Source organism: Lepus europaeus, chromosome X, assembly GCF_033115175.1.
Source record: "Lepus europaeus isolate LE1 chromosome X, mLepTim1.pri, whole genome shotgun sequence".
Taxonomy (NCBI): Eukaryota; Metazoa; Chordata; class Mammalia; order Lagomorpha; family Leporidae; genus Lepus; species Lepus europaeus.
The window spans coordinates 100,933,925-100,955,492 of NC_084850.1; the positions used below are offsets into that span (position 1 = coordinate 100,933,925).

General features: G+C 54.7%; 2 protein-coding genes across 4 annotated transcripts in view; both read left to right on the forward strand.

Annotated features, from left to right (window-relative positions):
• The first annotated feature begins 1,333 nt into the window (after positions 1 to 1,333).
• Positions 1,334 to 9,696, forward strand: KCND1 (potassium voltage-gated channel subfamily D member 1). The gene is made up of 6 exons (XM_062184073.1): positions 1,334 to 4,133; positions 5,884 to 6,046; positions 6,150 to 6,233; positions 6,322 to 6,420; positions 6,680 to 6,930; positions 7,919 to 9,696. Exons 1-6 carry the CDS (start codon positions 3,013 to 3,015, stop codon positions 8,142 to 8,144), a joined length of 1,944 nt encoding a protein of 647 aa, XP_062040057.1. The 5' UTR covers positions 1,334 to 3,012; the 3' UTR covers positions 8,145 to 9,696.
• A 2,268-nt stretch (positions 9,697 to 11,964) lies between these two features.
• The window catches only part of OTUD5 (OTU deubiquitinase 5), a 31,456-nt gene continuing 21,852 nt past the window's right edge, over positions 11,965 to 21,568 (forward strand). Inside the window, exon 1 of one of the 3 annotated variants that reach the window (XM_062184233.1) lies at positions 11,965 to 12,879. In XM_062184233.1, coding sequence (XP_062040217.1) covers positions 12,286 to 12,879 — 594 coding nt within the window. In that variant the 5' untranslated portion in view covers positions 11,965 to 12,285. The remainder of the gene's footprint in view (positions 12,880 to 21,568) is intronic. The other 2 variants (XM_062184231.1, XM_062184232.1) reach the window with 2 other exon arrangements.

Consider the following 21,568-nt stretch of genomic DNA (forward strand, 5'->3'; position numbering starts at 1 on the left):
GGATATGCATGGAGTTGTGCATGTAGAGGCGGCGTCTGATGGGAAGGAGGATGGGTAAATAAACAGAAGGTTGCATGGACCCGTGATGGATAGATTGGGAACTAAATGGATGGATGGATAGGTGGCTGAATGAATAAATGGAGATGTAAATGGACAGATGTATAGCTGCATGGACAAATGGGTGGATGAATTAGTAAGTAGATGGACAGGTAACGAGTAAATGGACGCATTGACGGGGAAAGTGGATGGATGAGCTCATGAATGGGAAGTTAAAGAGTGGCTGCATAAAAGACGGGTGGATGGACAGATGAGTGGAGAACGGATACATACAGATGGTGAATGGGTAGGTGGATGAGGTGAGCATACAAATGGACGAGTTGGGTGGAGTAATGACTAAATGGACAGATGGGTGGGTGGAAGGATGAGTAGAGTGATTATGTGGATGGGAGCATGGGTGGGTGGGTGGAGGGATGAAGACATGGACATGGCAGGATTGTGGTAAGTGAGCAAATGGAAGATTACATGGGCGTGTGAACTGATGGAAAGGCTAGCCTTGCTGCTCCCCGAGCACCACCCACCTTTCATTACTTGAGATTAGGCATCCTCTGTGTCATCCCTGTCACATCACTTCGTGTAATACCCTAGGAGGACACTGTCAAGATAGGACAGTTGAGGAAACAATACAAGTCACTTGTTTAAGGGCACAGCGACTCAGTGGAACAGCTGGAGTAGGAACCCACCCATGCCTGCCAGAGGCGCTCCCTGATCCATGCTCTGTGCTCCTGCCACCCAGGAACAGAGCCCTCTAGGGGCAGAGGTGTGACTTGAGGCCAGCCACTGGATGTGAACCGCTCCGAGTGGGGCTGCCTGGGATAGAACCTGGTGGGGGCGTAGGGCCTGGATTGTCCCCATCTGCACTTCCCTTACTGCTCATTTCACATCCAGAGAGAGGAAGATGCACGCTCCAGTGCCAGAGCATAAATCTTAGGGCGGGGGGGGGGGGGGGGAGGGGATGGGGGGGGTGGCTTTGGAGGCAGGGCCATATAGAGGATCCCTCATACCAATTATCCCCACCCCCCAGCCCTGTTTCTTCTGCCCTTCCATAGCCTGGGGGGCAGGGAGGGGACACAGCGCTGCATCATCCCCCGTGGCACTCCGCTCTGGGGCCATTAACAGACGCCTCCCCATCGATCGGATCTGCTAAGTGCTGCTGATTCAGGCCAGTGGGGGGTGGGGGCCCCCTGGGGGCAGAGGGGGGTAGGAGCTGGGCAGGAAGAGGGGGGGAGTCCAGGAAGGAGGTGGGGAGAACTGGCAAAACTCCCTGCCACCCCCATTTTCCAGATGACGCGACTGAGGCCCAACCAGCTTTGTAGGAGGCGGAGTCTCCCCAGGGTCCCTCTCAGGCTGTCCTAGGGGAGGGGGCTCTGGGAGCCACAAGGCCCCTCCCTGCCTCTCTCTCCATCTCCCGGCAAGCTCGGAGGGGCGGGGAGAGAGAGCCAGAGGAGAACTCCCGGCAGCTCTGCAGAGGGGTCAGGAGCTTCGGTGCTTGGTACCCCCAGCCCCACCGCTCTTGCTGCTGCTGCAGCGGGGACACAGGTGAGGACAGCCCCATGGGGAGGGGGAGGGGACCACCAGTGTCACAGTCCTTGTCCTTCCCTGGTCCAGCCCCCATGCCCTAGCCCATTCTGGGACAGTCCCCCGGGGTCCCACCAGATCTTGTCTTTCCAGAGACCCAGCCCCCTTCCCCTGCCTGTGCCGCCTTCTCTCCTAGGCCTGGCTGTGGCTGCTTCTCTTCCTCTTCCTCCTCCTCCTCCTGCTGCCGCTGTCGCTACTGCCGCTGCCCAGCACGCACCGCCAGCCCCTCGGGGTGTGGTTTCCCCAGACCTGCCCCCAAGGTGGGACCGAGCCTTCTCCCGGACTCCCCCCGCCAGCCTCCTTCAAGGTCTTGCAGTCCCCTCCCTGATTCAGACACACCCAACTCCCCTCAACACCCCCCCTCCAGCCCCTTCCTCTTATCTTAGTCTTTAGGGATCCCCGGGTTCCTCTGGGGCTGTGCCCAACTTCTGTCCAATTGAGTCCTGGTCCCTTGGGCTTCCCCAGGCCCCCTTTTCCTGCCTGCAGGACTCCTGAGGGTGTGGGAGGGGCTCTGTCAGCCTCTCCAGATAGTCCCCAGGTAGCTCTCAGCCTCTCAAAATGTAACCCAGCCCCTTTTGCCGCCCTGGCCAGTCCCACTAGGGGGCTCACCTCGCTTGCCTTCCCCAGCACTCCTGCAAGGTGGAGACGACCGCCACCTCCACACACATCCCCCGGGCGAGTCTCAGCAGCTCAGGTACTCCGGAGACAGCTTTCAGCCTCCCTGCAAGCTCCTGGTTCTGTAGCCACCCCTCGAGATGCACTAGCCCCCTTTCCACATCTGTAAGGGGGTTCCAACCCCTTTATCATTCCTCCAGAAATCTTGATGGTTTGGACAGCCCTCCTAGCTTTTGTCAGCCCCTCCTTGAAGCCCCCTGCCCCTTCCAGACTCTGCCTCTTTCAGGCACCTGTGGTCCCACTTCCACTCCTCTGAATGCCCCAGTCTCCTCGCCAGCCCTGCCAGGGGGTTCCAGGCCCTTTTTCCTTTCCTAAGAACTCCGGAGAGTGTGACAGCCCCTCACGTGTTTGTTGGCCCCTCTAGACACCCCCAGTCACCTCTCAGGCATATGTTGGCCCCTCTACAAACATCTAAGTCTCTAAATCCTCCCTCAGACACCCTGTGGCCCCTTCAGACACTGTAGCTCTTGCTTGGTCCCTTGTGACATTGTCTGGCCCCCTCCTAGACCCTCTAAATGCCCCCCATGCTCCTGCCCGTCTCTCTAGTTCCTCCTCCTGGTTCCTCTTGGCCTCTCTAGACACCCCCCAGTATCCTTGTCTGAGTGGCCTAGGGCCTCTCCAAGCCCCCCACCATCCTGGAGACAGCTACATTCTCCTAAAGGCCACTCCCCCCAAGTCTCCGTGGGCCTGGGGAGCGGCAGGATGGCGGCAGGTGTGGCCACGTGGCTACCTTTTGCCCGGGCGGCTGCAGTGGGCTGGCTTCCCCTGGCCCAGCAACCGCTGCCCCCGGCGCCGGGGGTGAAAGCATCTCGAGGAGATGAGGTTCTGGTGGTGAACGTGAGTGGCAGGCGCTTTGAGACCTGGAAGAACACGCTGGACCGCTACCCAGACACTTTGTTGGGCAGCTCGGAGAAGGAGTTCTTCTACGATGCTGACTCCGGCGAGTATTTCTTTGACCGGGACCCGGACATGTTCCGGCACGTGCTAAACTTCTACCGCACGGGCCGGCTGCACTGCCCGCGCCAGGAGTGCATCCAAGCCTTCGACGAAGAGCTGGCCTTCTATGGCCTGGTCCCCGAGCTTGTGGGTGACTGCTGCCTTGAAGAGTATCGGGACCGCAAGAAGGAGAACGCCGAGCGCCTGGCTGAGGACGACGAGGCCGAGCAGACCGGGGACGGTCCAGCATTGCCGGCTGGCAGCTCCATCCGGCAGCGGCTGTGGCGGGCCTTTGAGAACCCGCACACGAGCACCGCAGCCCTCGTTTTCTACTATGTGACTGGCTTTTTCATCGCCGTGTCGGTCATTGCCAATGTGGTGGAGACCATCCCGTGCCGGGGCCCTGCACGGCGGCCCCCGAGGGAGCAGCCCTGTGGCGACCGCTTCCCACTGGCCTTTTTCTGCATGGACACAGCCTGTGTGCTCATCTTCACAGGTGAATATCTCTTGCGGCTGTTTGCCGCACCCAGCCGCTGCCGCTTCTTGCGGAGTGTCATGAGCCTCATTGACGTGGTGGCCATCCTGCCCTACTACATTGGGCTTTTGGTGCCCAAGAATGAGGATGTCTCTGGCGCCTTCGTCACCCTGCGTGTGTTCCGGGTGTTCCGTATCTTCAAGTTCTCCAGGCATTCCCAGGGCTTGCGGATTCTGGGCTACACCCTCAAGAGCTGTGCCTCTGAGCTGGGCTTCCTCCTCTTTTCCCTCACCATGGCCATCATCATCTTCGCCACTGTGATGTTCTATGCTGAGAAGGGCACAAGCAAGACCAACTTTACGAGCATCCCGGCGGCCTTCTGGTATACCATTGTCACCATGACCACACTCGGGTGAGTGCAGACCCTGTGTTAGGAGCTGCCCCATCAACCACACTCGCCCCTGCTATAAAATTAGGAAGGCTGGCTGAATGAAGGATCTCTTTCTCCCCTTTGGTGCTTCACTTGTTCCTAGGTAAAAACTGAGGGAACTGGACACGAGTCTTGAAACCCCTCCCAGTTCTCACAATACCTGGATTTCCCAGGCCAGGAGACTTGGGTATGAGGGTTGTCTTTGCTTTTTTGCTGTTGGTATTTTCTCAGAGCCTCAGTTTCCCCCTTTGTGAAATGGGAACTGATGACTCCCTCTTATCATCTAGAGAGGATACTGACATCATGGTTGTGAACGTTTTCTGAATGTTTCTGGTGCAGGACACACAGGTATTGGCTTTCTATCGCTCTTTTTTCTGTTCCAAGAACCCATGTCTCCCAATCTACTAGAATTCTCTGCTGTGTGGGACACTGCTTCTGTGGATTTGTGATTCCTTGATGGTTCCCAGAACAAGATTTTTTTTTTTAACTGCCAATTTCTGAGATTGGGATAAAAGTATCATATGGAATCACCAAACCCATGACACTCTTAAACACGTCATCTAGGGCAGCTGCTGTGATTCTTCTCTAAATTTCCATCACCGTGATTAGGTATACCGTTGGTGCTCAGTATCTCCTGTTGAATGAATGACTCAATGAATTGGCCTTGCTCAGTACCTTAATACAGGTACAGAAAAAATAGATTTAGCGTTTCTAAGGAGTGGAAATTAATTCTGGTTACAGGTTCAGGGTGAGAGCAACAAATATTGAGCCCTGACAGCGGATTGGCACTGGGTGTTTGATGTCTTTTACCCTATTAAGTCCTTTTATGCTATTCCTCCACCCTGTGAGGGTGGATGGCTGCCCGTGTCTCGCGGTCGAGGACACGGTGCGGGATGACACATCACAGAGCCCAAGGTGGCCAAGTTGGAGGGACTTCTTAGCAGAGTCCTGAGTGCTTAAAATGAGTCAAAATACACGAAGCAAGCAGGCAGGGCCAACCCAGGGCCAGCCTGAGCCCAGGCCGAGAGGCTGAAGCCTGCAGAGGCTGTGTTTCTCTGGTGGAGTTCTGATTGCTGCTGTGGTAGGACACAGGTCTGCTGTGTGGTCTTGGGCAAGTCAGTTATGGAATCTCCCAGAGCTTCCGTTCACCTCTCTGGGAAACAAGTGAGTCAGCTTGGCTCTACTCTGTCTCCATGGAGGAGCGGGGGCAGGAAATGGGGGGCTTCAAGGCTCCTCCCCAATGTGTTTATCCGTGGACACTTTCAAGGTTTTCCCTGGGGGGAGTCAGAAGGGGTGCTGCCTAGAGAGCGTAAGACAGAGAGAGGCAGGCAGATACAACCAACAGAACATTCCTTCTGGGATGCCGTTCGCCTCAGCTGGCCTGAGGGACTCTCGCCCCTGGAGGCTGTTGTTACCACCTGTGACTTCCTCATTCTCCCCTCTGCTGGGTGTGAACAGGTTTCCAGCTGATTCAGATGCCCAGTGCATAGCTCGGATGGTGGCAGCAGATGGTAGGGGCAGAGAGCCAGGCCTGTTTCTCAAGTGACCCCCAACTGCTGGCCAAAGAGGTCCTTCCCCACATTCTGTAGGGCAAGAAACTGAGGCTCAGAGAGTTTGGGTGCCTGGCCAGGGTCGCAGGAGCGAGTCAGTGTCGGGTGGCATGGAGTGGGGCACTGAGGGGTGGGTGGACACATTTCCTCACCTTGGCCTACCTGCTCTGCCCCCGCCCTAGCTATGGAGACATGGTGCCCAGCACCATCGCTGGCAAGATTTTTGGGTCCATCTGCTCACTCAGTGGCGTCTTGGTCATTGCCCTGCCTGTGCCAGTCATTGTATCCAACTTTAGCCGCATCTACCACCAGAACCAGCGTGCTGACAAGCGCCGAGCGCAGCAGGTAACTGCCCCTTCCATATGAGCACCTCCTGTTCCCCACACCCCCAGGGCGGTCTACTCTTGGGCTTACCCACCTACCCCTTCGTCTCCTCCTGTCTCTGTAGAAGGTGCGCCTGGCAAGGATCCGGCTGGCAAAGAGTGGTACCACCAACGCCTTCCTGCAGTACAAGCAGAATGGGGGCCTTGAGGTGGGTAGGGCCCAGATAGGGGCTGGGGGGTGGGCAGCGAGTTGGGCAGGAAGGCGCTGACCTTACCTCTCTGCTCTGGCCACTCCAGGACAACGGCAGTGGAGAGGAGCAGGCGCTGTGTGTCAGAAATCGGTCTGCTTTTGAACAGCAACATCACCACTTGCTGCACTGCCTAGAGAAGACGACGGTGAGGCCTGCTGAGAGGTGGCATGGCAGACTGCAGGGGGTCCCTCTGCTGCCAACCCAGCTCCTTCCCTGGGATGGAGGCTTGCTGCTACTTGTAGAAATCACCCAGGGCTTCCTGGAAGAGGGCACGGCAGAGCTGAACCTTGGAGGATGGGCAAGGGAAGGGCAAAGAGACTAACTTCCAGAAAGGAGGGAAAAGCCTGAGCGGACATGGGGTGGGATCAGCTCCCAGAGGGTGCCTGTCTCCCTTCTGTCCACAGTGTCACGAGTTCACAGATGAGCTAACCTTCAGCGAGGCCCTGGGAGCTGTCTCACTGGGGGGCCGCACCAGCCGCAGCACCTCTGTGTCCTCGCAGCCAGTGGGGCCCAGCAGCCTGCTCTCTTCCTGCTGCCCCCGGCGTGCTAAGCGCCGGGCCATCCGCCTTGCCAACTCCACTGCCTCGGTCAGCCGGGGCAGCATGCAGGAGCTCGATACGCTGGCAGGGCTGCGGCGAAGCCCTGGCCCTCAGAGGTAAGCACCTCTTCCATCTGCTGGTCACACCTGGGGCTGCTTGGAGCTTGGAAGAGCGAGTCTGAAATTTCATGACTCTAGGCCTAGCAAGTTCACCTTGAACCCAGACTCCTCCAAGGGCTTCTCCTGACCAGAACTCCTCAGTTTCCATTTGTTCTCTCACCAAGTATTTATTGAGCACCTACTGTAGGCCAGGCAGTTTTAGGCACTTGGGATGTAGCAGTGAACCGAGCGGAACAGATATCCCTGTCCGTCTAGAACCTGCAATCTACTGAGATGAAACAGTTACTAAGCAAACAGGTCAGTTACAAAGCCAGGTCACATAGGGTGGGTAAACACCTGTGAACACCAAGAAAAAGGAGAAGCCACGGACGGGGCATAGAGAATGTGCAGGAGGGGATGCGGTCCTCGCAGTGTGGTCAGAGACCTGAGGGAGACCCAGATGAGCCATGCAGATAATGTTGAAGAAGAGGTTTCTAGGAGTGAACATCTGTGCAAAGGCCCTGAGGCAGGTATGGGTCTCTGTGTTAGAGACACAGCAAAGAAGCTACTGTGGGAGGGTGAGGGAGGGGGAGGGAAAGTCAAGAGGACTGAGGACCCGATGGTGCTGTTCCTGGTTTTTAAAGGCTCGGGCACTGACCCTGGTGCATTTGCGTGCCTGCTCGTCATGTCCCAGGTACTGCCCTGAGCACTTTTTATCATTTCCCATCTATTTCATCTCCAGCCTATGAGGCAGGAGCTATTGTTATTCCTATGCTACAGATGATGGGAAAGAGAAGTTTAGACTGGTTAAACAGGAACCAGGCATAACACCCAGGATTATCCGACTCTGGAACCCTCACTCTCCACCACCTTAATTGAGGATGCAGGAGAAGCATTTTGCACAATGCCAGGGACCCAGCAGGTGCTCAATAAATGCCATGATTGCAGTGGCAAGTGTCGAGATGACTTTGTAAACACCTCCCATCTTTCCCACCCTTGTCCACAGCCGCTCAAGCCTCAATGCCAAGCCCCACGACAGCCTAGACCTGAACTGCGACAGCCGGGACTTCGTGGCTGCCATCATCAGTATCCCTACCCCTCCTGCCAACACCCCAGATGAGAGCCAACCTTCTTCCCCTGGCGGTGGCGGCAGGGCCAGCAGCACTCTCAGGAACTCCAGACTGGGTACCCCTTGCCTCCTGCCTGAGACTGTCAAGATCTCTTCCCTGTGATGGGTGGGCCTGCCCCCTCAGAAGGCCCCCTTCCTTACTGGGGACTCCTTTCCAAAGCCATATCTTGGGGAGGCAGACAGGGGCCGGCCTGGGGACCCCTTCTGCCCCCTGCTGGGAACTATGCAATGGACTTCCATGGAACGACTCACCTTGGGGGTGAGGGGGAAGCAGTTAGGGAATGGGCAACTTCCCCCACCCCAGACAGTTTTCCCCGTGGGAGCTGAAGCACTGGGCTTCCACAGGCCCTGGCCTCCTTGCCCCAGCACACTGTGGGACTGGCCCTTCTCCCCCAGCTGCCTCCTGCATGCTCTTCCCTTTGGGTCCTTGGAGGTGGGTTGAGGTGGCCTGAGAGGGACAGCTGAGATGTCCTCTTCTCTCTGGCTGGGCTGTGGAGCTTTGGGAGTTCAGAGAACAGAAACCCCTTGCCTCTGATCTGACCTCCAAAAAGATCCTTGGCCTCCACCAGGCCCAACAATTCCTGGATTCTGAAGCTTGGAATGCAATCAATTACAGGCTTCACGGGCTGTGGCCTCAGCAGTGCCCTGCCACCCCCAGGCCTTGGCTAAGGGGACAGGCTGCCTCTCCAATACATAGATAGCACAAATGCCACCGCTCCCTTCCCTGGCTGCTGGAAACAGGTCCCTGCAACCTTGTCGTCTGCTAGGCCCCTGGCAAACTCTAGCAATAGCAGCTGCTGCCATGACATTATGCAACGCCTCTGACCGGTCTGCTGCAGTAGTTACATCTGCCCTAATTGGAGGACCACCTCTGATTACCTCTCCTCCCCTCTTCTCCTCCTTCCTGGGTTGGGCCGGAGTCTGGACTGGCTGAGATAAGAGCCTGGCAGCAGCAAGCACTGGACTGTGTTTGGAGATCATGGGCATGTTCTTGGGCAGCAGCACAGACACATCACGGGCTGAGGCCTGGATTGTTCCTGAACTCTGTTCCTAGAGGAGCTTTTGGAGGCAGGAGGAACTTCTGATTCGCAGCCCCGTCACCCACTCCTTTTCACATATTCCCCTCTCTTCTCTCTCCGGGGTCACCTTCCAGAATTCTTGCTCTCAGGCTGAAATCTGGCATCATCTCAGGTTCCCTGTCCCCAGCGCTGTCCCCACAGAGCTGGCGGCTGACAAAGATGTAGTTTCCATCGGTCAATAAAACCTGAGAGGAGAGATGGGGACTGAGCATCTGCTGGCTCTGTGGGCTTGGGGGCTGGGTTGGCCAAGGTGGGGGTTTGAAAACACTCTTGATTTCAACTCCTTTCAACCAGTAGAAGGTCTGGAGTGAGCTGAGGCATGAGGCAGGTGGCTGGTGATGTATTCTGGAAGATGAGGCCCTAGAAGAAATGAAAGAGGGTGATTTGAAGAGTCCAATCTACAACCAGGCAGGCTAGGGAGTCTCATGCTACTCCTTTTGTACATCATTGGGTCCAGCTCCCTCAGTCACAGATGGGTAAACTGAGACTCAGAGCAACACATACTTGGTTAGAGGAGACTTCAACTCAGGCTTTCTGACAGCAAACAACTCTGAACTGAACCCTAATAAAAGCATCTCTTGGTCTGATGGACTTCCTGTTCCTTGTGGCCTCTCCCACCTTCTCTTTTCTGGTTCACCAGCTACACAAGGCTCGTGCATGACCGAACTCTGCAGAGCGCTGAGGAGCCAGGCCTTGGGTGAGGGAACCACTTATTTTCTCTTGCTTCAGGTTGCTAATCTGTGAAATAGAGATAATGATTCATTTATTTGCCAGTTATTCATTAACTGCTCACTGCGTTCTAGTGTTAGAAATACAAAGAAGGGCACATTAAGCACTCCGCTGTACAGAGTTGAGCATGGAAGGCGGATGATTAAGCAACACTGTACTGCTAGAGCTATGATTGGTGGATTACAGGACAATGTAGCTGCCAAGAGAACCTAACCTGGCCAACACACAAGGAATGAGTTGGAATTGGCCCGGGCAAAAGACGAAAGGCTGGAAATGCTGTAGGCAGGCAGAGGGAACAGCATGTACAATGGCCTGGAGGCTAGAGAGTGAGCCCAGGGTTCTAGGGGGAATGGAAGTAGTTCAGTCCAGCTGGGGAGGAGGGTGAGGCTGTGAGGAGAGGTAGGTCTTGGAAGCTAGGAGATGGACTCGGGACTCCATTGTAAGGATAACGGGGACCTCTGAAGGCTTAGGAACAAGACTATCATGATGAGGTTTGGGTTGCAGAAGGGCTGTTCTGGCTGTAGGGGGATGAATTACAGAGAAACAGTCCTGGAGGAAGAGCAGTGAAGAGGCTTTCGTGGTAGCCCAGCTGGTAGGTGACGGTGGCTTGGACCAGGGGAGGAGCAGTAGAATCGGAGAGAGAGCCAAGAGACTTGGGAGGAACAATGGCAGCACTAGGGATTGGCAAGCCTGTGGGAACTGAGGGAGCGGAAGCAGTCAAGATTCACTAGACGATTCAATGGGATAACGTGTACAGGCATTTGGCTCAGAGTCCCAAACACAAAAGGCCAGAAAACATGAGTCCCCTCCTCCCATTCAGTCTCCTGAGCAGACAACACTACTGATGCTTGTCTATTGCTAATACCTTTGGGGGAAGAGCTTCGACTAGTGGCAGCATCTGAAGGGAAAACGTTAGGTGGCACTCGGAAGCTTTCCAGTGGTCTTTCAGTCAACTTGTTGCATGACGAAGGCTAGCAGTGAGCCCTCACCTCACAAACCTTCTTGGTTCATGAGCTCACCAGAACCCTGTAATGATTCCCCGCATCATTCTCATTTTACACATGGGTAATCTCTAAAGTCTGGGATCTTTTCTATGCACACACCATGAGACTAATTTACTGAGCACTTACTATGTGCCAGGCATTGCACCAGGCCCTTTATAAGTATTACTCGCCGAGGCTCCGATGGAATTATCATTGTAATACAAAGAAGTCAAAATTGAGAACGAGTGGGTGTTAAATGACTTGCCAAAGATCACTCAGGAAAGGCAGAGCTAGGATTAGCTTGTAGGTCTCCAGCCACCCAACAGCAGCGATTTTACCAACCCCCTTGCGAGACCATAGCTGGTGGCACAGTTGGTTCAGAAACATTAGCTGGATCCAAGCAAATTCAGTTTTTAGAAGAAAGCCGTAGTGCGCTTGCGTACCAGCCATAGGGGCGGGGAGGTCAACGCGAGGGTGAGTACGGTGGTGCCAGAGAGGGAGTGTCTGTTTCTCTAACACCTACTGTCCCCATGGTACCTGTCTGTCCCGAGGTTGGCTTGTCTGAAGTGAGTGACGGCGTCTCTCAGCCAATCACTGCAGAACTCAGCCTGTTACCAGGGTGAAGCGGCGCCCGCCTCTCCGGCCAAAGGGGATTTGTAGGTGGGTGGGACCGGAACTGACGATGCGGGGACTGCTGTGATCTGGGAGTGTTGATGTTTTCCAGTCCGGGTGACTGTGTTCAAGTTGGTAGCCTGGAGGGGCGGCGCTTTTACCGTGCGCGGGACAGACCACGCTGTTCTTTCGCGGTACCCACGCCTGCGAGTCAGAGCCTCCACGAGAGACTTGACGAGCATGACGGGACCGACAAAAAGAAACGCTGGGAACCAGAGTGCCGACTTTGAAATCTGAGACGGAGGGCCCGGGAGGATGACCGCTAGCCTCTGATTGGCCGGGGGCGCCGTCGAGGACTTACGCAGCTGCTTTGATTGGTTGGCATCCGCAATTGTTGTGGCGGTGGCGGAGATCTTGCCCACGTACTTCCGAGCGACGGGCAGGGCTGTGCCCTTGCGCGCCTGCGCGGCGCCCCGGGGCCCCACCCGGTAGTTCAAGAACCTGGGAGGGGGCGGAGCGAAGAGGTGCTTGTTTTGGTTCTGTTTCCTTTGAAGCCGAAGGCCGGAACAAACGTAGCCGTAAACTTGCTCAGCTACGACAGTCTCGTCGGAGAGAAGGCTGCAACAAACCCGCCGCTGTATCTTCGTTCTAGACTTCACATCCGGGTTTTCCTCCCGGCGTGACCTGCGCGCCGCCGACGGTTCTCGAACCGGTGCCTGATCTCTTTATCCGGGTCTAGCTGCTCCCGTCGTGCTTCGCGCACGACTGTAGCCCCCTCATCCGGGTTCTCTCCCGGCGTGCCTCGCGCCGGGTTTGCTGGGGGGTACTCGGTTGTGCCGCCATGACTATTCTCCCCAAAAAGAAGCCGCCGCCTCCCGACGCCGACCCCACCAACGAGCCGCCGCCGTCCGGGCCTCTGCCCCCGGCGCCGCGCCGCGGCGGGGGTGTGGGCGTGGGCGGCGGCGGCACGGGTGTGGGTGGCGGCGACCGCGACCGTGACTCGGGTGTCGTAGGGGCCCGTCCCCGGGCTTCGCCGCCGCCTCAGGGCCCGCTCCCGGGGCCGCCGGGCGCGCTTCACCGCTGGGCATTAGCCGTGCCACCAGGCGCAGTGGCGGGGCCTCGGCCACAGCAGGCCTCTCCACCTCCTTGTGGGGGCCCTGGTGGTCCCGGCGGCGGTCCGGGTGATGCACTGGGTGCAGCAGCGGCGGGCGTAGGCGCGGCGGGCGTGGTGGTGGGCGTAGGTGGTGCTGTGGGCGTGGGTGGCTGCTGCTCAGGACCGGGGCACAGCAAGCGGCGGCGTCAGGCTCCTGGGGTTGGCGCCGTTGGTGGGGGCAGCCCGGAGCGTGAGGAGGTCGGCGCGGGCTACAACAGTGAGGACGAGTATGAAGCAGCAGCTGCACGCATTGAGGCCATGGACCCTGCTACGGTCGAGCAGGTAAGGGTTGGGGGTGAGGCTGGGCGTTGCATGTTAAAGTAGCAGCCCCTGGGCCGAGAAGGGACCCAAGGGACCTAGGCCTTCTCGCGTGATCTGACACTCATACGTGTGTGGTAGGGATAGGATTTACACTCTCCTCCACCCCCAAGGACTTGCGGGTAGAGGCTTCCGATAAGGTGGGGGCCTTAAAGACGGGGGCCAAGGTCTCTTGAAGGGGGCGCTAGTCTTCACTCCAGGCCCTGGGACCTCATCTTGTGGGACCCACAGAGAGAGTCTCCAGAGACAACAGGCAAGATGGAGCTCCTCCAGAGAGGAGGAGTCAGGTGAGGCGAGGGCTTAGGCATCTCTGAGGAATCCAGGTGTGTGTGTGTGCCGCCGCTTGAGATCGCCCTTCCTGGACAGGCCAATGCGAGTGCCCCCTCCTGGGAACTCACGTAAGGTGGGGACCTCAGAGATGGGGGTCTCAGCCTCCTTAAAGAACCTAAATGCTCCCAAGGGTCTGAGACGCCGCACGCACGCACGCACGCATGGGACAGCCCTTGTCCCCTGCAGGGCAGCATGGTGTGGGACCCCTGAGTGCTCGGGCCTGGCCCCTCCTCAAGGGTCCTAAGCCTGCCTTCAGGGGCCTGACACTCCCTGTTCTAGAATTTAGGGCTTGGCAGGAGCCTACGTGCATGAGAGTATGTGCACACGTACACAGCAGAGGGATCTTCTGAGCTTTTTCTTCTCCTGGGGAGATAAGATCTCCTCCCCATTTGTGGACAGGGACTAAAAACAACTCCCAGGGCCTGCCGGGAGACTGCTTGGGTACATGAGATATATCTCTTCTGAGCGATAAGGGGCTGTGTTTCTCACCAGTGGCCCGAGGCTGCCCGCTTTCCAGAGATGCCCCCACCCCAGGGGGAGGGGGCGCTCAAGCTTTTGTCAAGGGGAAATAACCCACAGCTTGTGGATACTGGGGCCTAGGAGGCTCCTGCTTACGGGCTGGGGGTTTTTTTAGGCTGCGTTTGAGACCTCTTCAGGGGCTTGATAGCCCCCAGCAGAGGTCCTGGGCAAGGTGAGTTCCTTAGGAGATGGTTCTTCTCATTGACTGGCGTCTGAGTGTTCTCAGGGGTCTGAGACCCGGCCGCCACACACACACACACACGGATGTAAGGTCTTTCTTTCTCAATTCTATGGGACTGAAATACACCTTGGGGACTTAACAGCCTGTCTTTTTCTCTGTAATAGGGGTTTGAGGGCTCCCTCTTGTCACAAGGGCCTAAATTTCTCTCTTGGGAACTCGAGCCTGCCTCAGGGGACATGGGCAGTATGGGGGTCCCAGAGATGATGTCTGAGGCCTCCTTGTGGCTCTTTAGCGTAACTTGAAGGGCCCAAGGCCCGCTCTGCCGAGGACACTGGAACTTCTCCTCAGGGACTGGAAACCCACTGCACTGCAGTGGCTGTCCTGAGAGAGACAGGGTCTGAGCATTCTCCTCAAGGGTCTCCTCAGGAGTAGGAGATCCTACCAGAACCGAGCCCTGGAGCTCTTCTCTCTGGTCAAGATACCAGGTCCCTGAGGAACAGCGTGCTGAGTCTCCCCTCAAAGGTTTGCACTTGCCTGAGTGAAGGCCTGTCTCCCACCTCAGGATCTGACGCACGACTCTTCCCTGAAGGCACTGTCCCCTCACCTCGCACAACAGACATACACCCCAGTCATGGGAGCTTTTAAGGAATGTAGTATTTCCTGCTTTGGGTATTTGGGCCTAAGACTCACATTCCCTTGTCTTCCAGGGGCATGTGTTTCTGCTCAGAGACAAGAGATCCTTTACCTTAGGGACTGAGGCCTGAGCTCCCCCTTCAGCGTGAAGCTCTCCTACCACACCAGGCAATCCCTTATCACCAGGGAGAGGAGCAGGAGGTCATCTTAGTGTGGCTGAGACTTCCTCATTGGGTGCTCTTCAGGTCATATAACCCCTTACCCTGAGCCCCCTCACTGGGCCAAGAAGGTCCCCCTACCTTCTATGAGAAGGTCATGTCCTAGGGGCATGGGGTCTGAGCCTCCCCTCTGGAACTGGGAGAGATTCTGAGTCTTTCCCTGACCCGCCTCTGCTGGCTTGCCATATCCAGGGTCAGGGAAATATTCCAGGTTCTGAAAGGCAGGGCAGGGGTTTGGGACCCCCACTCCAGGGAAATTTTCCTCCCATACCCCTCTCTCCCTTGGTGCAGGTAAACCTTTGTGTACTTCCTTCACAGAGGGCAGGGCCTTGTCTTGAGCCCCATATTCTTATTCCCTACCATCATTATTTTTGACAGGATCAATCTGAGCTCAACAGAGTCAGGACCAGGAAGTTCATTTTTTTCCTTGGTAGGGATAAAGTGTCTCTCCTTGCCCACAGAAGTGGGGAGTGATATATTCCCTGGTCCCAGGGGCAGAGGAAGAAGGTTCTGTGTTGCCATGTTAACCCAAGAAACACCTCTCTACAGCCCTGTCCTTACATTTGTCCCCATAGGAACATGGAAGGGGCCTGCACTGTGGCGTAGTTGCACAAGTCTCCGCCTGCAGTGCCATATCCCATGTGGATGCCAGTTCAAGCCCCTGCTGCTCCAGTTCTGATTCAGCTCCCTGCTGGTATGCCTGGGAGGACAGTGGAAGGTGCCCAAGTGCTTGGGCCCCTGCCACCCATGTGGGAGACCCAGAGGAAGCTCCTGGGTTCTGGCTTCAGCCTGGCCCACCCCTGGCTGTTGTCGCCATTTGGAGAGTGAGCCAGCGGATGGAAGATGTTTTTGTTTCCCCTCTCATTGTATCTCTGCCTTTCAAATAAAAAATAGATAAATTTAAAAAACAGAACATGGAAGAAGAGCTTTGTGGGCTCATGAAACCTGCCCTTCCTGATAACACAGGAGAGGCCCTCTGTCCTCTCACTTGGGATGAAGGGAAGAAATTTCCTTTTCTCCCTGCCTCACCTGTGCCCTTAGGACCTGTTAGGAATGAGAAGAGGGGAGAGATTCTTCTTGCTCTCCCTGTCTTGGTCCTGAACTGTCATCGGGGGCACTTGTACCCTGGAAGCCAGTTGGATCCCTTGGGAAGGAGAGCATTGTAGAGTCTGGATGGTGAATCAGTCCCCGTTCTGACTCCTTCCTGTTTGTCCTGAATCTGAACAGACGCCTCCTCCTCGTAGGAGTCTCTTTTGGCACTGTAGGGTCCAGGTGCTGGGGTTTCCTTTTCCAGATGTGACTGCCTTGCTGAGAGTCTACCCTATGGAAAGGATGACTTAGAAGCTTCCTGAGCTTGGGGACCCCGCGGAGCTCTTCACAGGTGGTAGAAGAGGTGGACCTGGCACTTGTAAGCAAGGTGCTGTTGTTCCAGCTCTGAGACTGTTGAGACCTTACTGGGTGAACCAGAACAGGCGTCGGCTGTGCTGTCTGCACCTCTGTTTTCTCACTGGTCAGAGAAGGGGCTGGTGAGGTGTTGCTTAGCTTTGAGACTTTAGGCAACTCGGTCCACAGCCCTCTGGACCTAAAGGTGACAGAATGGTGGGTGACTTTTGAGGAGGAGCTGGTTTCTTCCCCTCTCTTCCCTGCTCCTCTGTTTCAGCCATCCAAGCATGGTGGGGAGGACAAGTGTCCTACTGGTGTGACTTAGGGTTGCTAGTAATTTTTGTGGCCAGCTGTGCTGTGGTGACTAAGCTTGGTGAGCGTGGTCATCAGGGGCCTGTTGGGCAGTGTAGAGAGAGAGTTGTGTGTATGAAAGAGTTTGGGCTTTAAGCAGGGTAGGCTTGGGTGCAAATCCCAGCGTCTCCTACCTAAGTGCTTCATGGCTTTGGGCAGCTACTTCACCTCTCAGCTGCCATTCTTGCAGAAGTCCATCTATGCCCAGAGCTGCTGAGTGTGGGATACCTGACCTTGCCCACCTTAGAGCTTGGCTGATTTGTTGTCTTGCCTGGGGTGGGCAGTTTGCCCCAGAGCCATCTGGGTTCTCCCTGGGAGCCTTTTTGCACCCCTTGTAACACATCCTTGGTAGCAAAGAACCCACTCTGTGGCTTCTAGGAACCTGCCGGCTGATTCCTTGGGCGCTTCTTTCCCTTCAGGAGTTGGCTAGCTAACTGGGGGATGAGCTCTGCCCAGGTGACAAGGATTTGAGTCCTGTTTCTGCACTAAGCTTTTGTGTGGGCTTCAGGCTACTCCTTTTTCTGCAGCTTGGTTTCAACATTCCTGCAGTGACGGGGGTTGGGGGTGGGGGAGGTTGGACTTACTGCTCCGAAGTAAGTTGTGATCTCCACTTTAATTCCTGGCTCCTTACTCCCCCTGCCCTTCATGAAAGTTTGAAGTGGGACCCCTTGGCTTTTGAGGATATGTTGTCTTTTAAGGGATGTGCTGTGACATTTCAAGTGATGTTCAGCCTCTTCCCGGGCTGTTGCTATAGGCCCTTGCTGTTCTTTTTGTAACAGCTTCATTGAGGTGCAGTTCACGTACCATCCTTGTGCATCCATCGCCACAATTTTAGAACATTTCTGTCACTCCAGAAAGAAACTGCATCCCTTAGCCATCAACCCCCAATCTCCCAACCCCCTCATCCCTTTCCAGCTCCTGACAGCCATTAATCTACTTTTCTATCTTGATTGATTTGTCTATTTTGGATGTTTTGTATAAATGGAATAGTACAATATACAGTCCTTTGTGAACTTGGCTTCTTTTTACTTAGCATTATGTGTTCAGTACTCATCCGTGTTGTAGCATGCATCAGTACTTCATTCCTTTTTATTACTGAATAATAGGGTCCTGGAGGTTTTTAATTCCCCTCCTCTCAGTCTCCTGGCAATAGGCTGGGGCCGTGCTCTTTTCCTCCTGCCCCAGAAGGCTTGTGTCTTGTGTTTCTCATTGGATGGGTTGCCTGTGTTTTGCCCATGGAGCCAGGCCAGTGTTCCTGGGTGTTTTGGGGGAGGGGATGGTGTAGGCACCAGGATTGCTGGGACAGAGCTGTGAAGCCCAGAATACTAAACACCTCTTGGCCATGAGCTCTGGGAAGACATCTGCCCACCGGGCCACTGCTGCTGCCATCTTTGCCTGCCCCCTTCCCCCTGCACTGGCAGCTCATTTATGATCAGCAGCTTCCTAGGCCAAGAGAGAGGGGATTCCAGGCCCCTGCTCCCCTTCCTAGAAGGATGCAGAATAGCAGTCATACCATGTTTCACAGCCTTGAGGCCCTAGAGCTCAGACGCTAAGGTGGTGGTGGTATTTGTGTCTGTGGCTGCTCCGACAGATTACCACAAAGTGCATGGTTTAAAACAACAAAAATTGATTCTGTCAGAGTTTTGGTGGCCAGATGTCCAAAATAAGTTTCACTGGGACAAAAATCAAGGTGTTGGCAGGACCACACTCTCTCTGGAGACTCTAGAGGAGAATTCAGCCCATTTCCAGCTTCTTGTGGTTTCTGACATTCCTTGGTCTCTGGCTGCATTACTTCCATCTCTGCCTCACATCATCTTCTCTGTATACGTGTTGTTTCCTCTTCTGTCCATAGCGAACCTCCCTCTGTCTCAGAGGACACTTGTGATTGCATTTAGACTCTACCTGGCACTCCAAGGTAACCTCTCCCCATCTCATGATCCTGAGTCATGTCTAAGAACACCCCTTTTCTTCTTTATTTTACTTATTTATTTACTTGCGATAACAAGCGTGCATGCTCTGAGAGAGCTCCCATCTGTTGGTTCACTCCCCAAATGCCTGCAACAGTCAGGGCTGGGCAAGGTGGAATTCGGGAGCTAGGAATTCAGTGCAGGCCTCCCTCTTGGGTGTCAGGGACCTAACCCCATTGAGTCATCACTGCTGCCTCCCAGGGCCCACATCAGCAGGAAACTGGAGTCAAGAGCTAGAGCCAGGTATTGAACCCAGGAGCCCTGATAGGCCACAGCATTCTCTTCTCTTTTGTTTCTCTCTTTACTAAAAAAGATTCATTGATTTATTCAAAAAATTACAAAGAGATGAGGAAAGAGGATGAGAGAGACCATCTATCTGCTGGTTCACTCCCCAGATGGCCACAATAGCCTGGGCTGGGCCAGGCAGGAGCCAGGAACTTCATCTGGGTCTCCCATGTGGGTGGCAGGGGCCTAAACACTTGGACCATCTTCCACTGCTTTTTCCAGGCCATAAGTAGGGAGCTGGATTGGAAGTGGTACACCTGGAACAGGAACCAGTACCCATATGGGATGCTGGTGTTACAGGTGGCAGCTTAACCCGCTAAGCCACAATGCCAGCCCCTCTTTTTCTTTTCCCCTTTAGCTTTTTATTCTTTTCTTTCCTCGATTTGAAAGGCAGAGTTTTTGGGGCAGCACTGTGGTGTAGTAGGTTAAGCCTCTGCCTGCGGTGCCACTTCAAGTCCTGGCTACTCCACTTCTGATCCAGCTCTCTGCTGAAGTCCTGGGAAAGCAGTGGAAATGGCCCAAGTGCTTAGATCTCTGTGCCCACATGGGAGACCAGGAAGAATTTCCTGGCTCCTGGCTTCAGATCAGCCCAGCTCTGGCCGTTGTGGCCATTTGGGGAATGAACCAGTAGATGAAAGATCTTTCTCTCCCTCTCTCTGCCTTTAACTCTGCCTCTCAAATAAATAAGTATTTTAAAAAGAAAATAAAAGCAGAGTTTTATCCTCTGATTCATTTCCTAAATGGCTACTATGGCCAGGGCTGGGCCAGGCTGAAGCCAGGATCCTGAAACTCCCATCTGGGTTTCCCTACATGGATGCAGGGGACCAAGCACTTGGACCATCTTCCACTGCTTTCTCAGGCACACTAGCAGGGAGCTGGATCAGAACTGGAGCAGCTGGGACTAGAGCTGGTGCCTATATAGGATGCAGGCTGTGCCAGTGCTGGCCCCTTTTCTTTTTAAAGATTTATTTTTAAAAATAGTTATTTGTTTATGTGAAAGTCAGAAATATGGAGAAAGAGAGAGACCTTCCATTGGCTGGCTCACTCCCCAAATAGCTGCAATGGCCGGGCTGGGACAGGCCAGAGCCAGGAGCTTCATCTTGTTCTCCCACATGGATGGCAGGGGCCCAAGCACCTGGGCTATCCTCTAGGGAGCTAGCTCAGTAGTGGAGCAGCCAGGACTCAAACCTGCACGCATATGGGATGTTGGCATAATAGGCAATAGCTTTACCTGCTATGCCACAATGCCGACCCCTAAAGATTTATTTGTTTGAAAGGCAGAGTTACAGAGCGAGAGAGCGAGAGCGAGCTTCTATTTGCTGGTTCACTCCCCAGATGGCCGTAATGACCAGGGTTGGGCCAGGTGGAAGCCAGGAGTCAGACTTCTTCCTGGTCTCCCATGTGAGTGCCAGAGGCCAAGGGGCTTGGACCATTTTCTGCTGCTTTTCCCAGGCCATTAGCAGGGAGCTGGATTGTAAGTAGAGCATCTGGGACGTGAACTGGCCCCTATATGAGATACCATTGTTGCAGGCTGCTTTACCTGCTATGCCACAATGCTGCCACCACCCCCAGCCCACCAAACACCTTTTTTTGATTTTTGTTTTTAATGATTGTTTGATTTATTTGAAAGAGTTACGTAGAGAAAGGAAGAAACAGAGTTTCCATCTGCTGGTTCATTCCCCAAATGGCCATGATGCCTGGGACTAGGCCAGGCCAAAGCCAGGAGCCAGGAACTTCTTCCAGGTCCCCCATATGGGTTGCAGGGGCCAGTGTACTTTAGCCATCTTCCACTGCTTTTCCCAGGCCATTAGCAAGGAGCTGGATCAGAAGTGGAGCAACTGGGTTTTGAACCAGCTACTGCAGCAGCTTGACCTATTATATCACAACACTGGCTCCACCCCGCCCTTTTTCAAAAAAGAAGATTCATTTACTTATTTGGGGCTGGCATTGTGCAGCAGGAACCATGGGGACCCTGCACCCATGTGGGAGACCCAGATGGACTTTTCAGGCTTGGCCTGTCCTAGCCCGGCCATTGGAGTGAACCATAGGATGGAAGATATTCTGTCTCCCTTTCAAATAAGTAATTTTTTAAAGAAAAATGATTATTTATTTGAAAAGCAGAGAGAGAGATCTTCCATTTGCTGGTTCATTCTCCAAGTGGCTAGAACAATCAGGCCTGGGCCAGGCCAAAGCCAGGAGCCAGGATCTTCTTCTGGGTCTCCCACATGGATGCAGGGGCCCAAGGAGTTGGGCCACCTTCCACTTTCCCAGGTGCATTAGCATGGAGCTGAATCAAAAGTGGAGCAGCTGGGACTCAAATCAGTACCCATATGGGATGCCAGCATCACAGGTGACAGCTTAACCTGCTGTGCGACAATGCTGGTCCCTTCCTTTTTTTTATTTAATGATTTATTTATTTGAAAGAGTTAAGAGAGAAAGAGAACCTGCTATGCCACAACACCAGCCCGTCCTTTTTTCTTTTTCTTTTTTTAAAGATTTATTTATTTGAAAGTCAGAGTTACACAGAGAGAGGAGAGGCAGAGAGAGAGAGAGAGGTCTTCCATCTGATGGTTCACTCCCCAATTGGCCACAATGGCTGGAGCTGTGCTGATCCAAAGCCAGAAGTCAGGAGCTTCTTCCGGATCTCCCACATGGGTGCAGGGGCCCAAGGATTTGGGTCATCTTCTGCTTTCCCTGGCCATAGCAGAGAGCTGGATCAGAAGTGGAGCAGCTGGGCCTCGAACGGGTGCCCATATGGGATGCGGGCGCTTCAGGCCAGGGCGTTA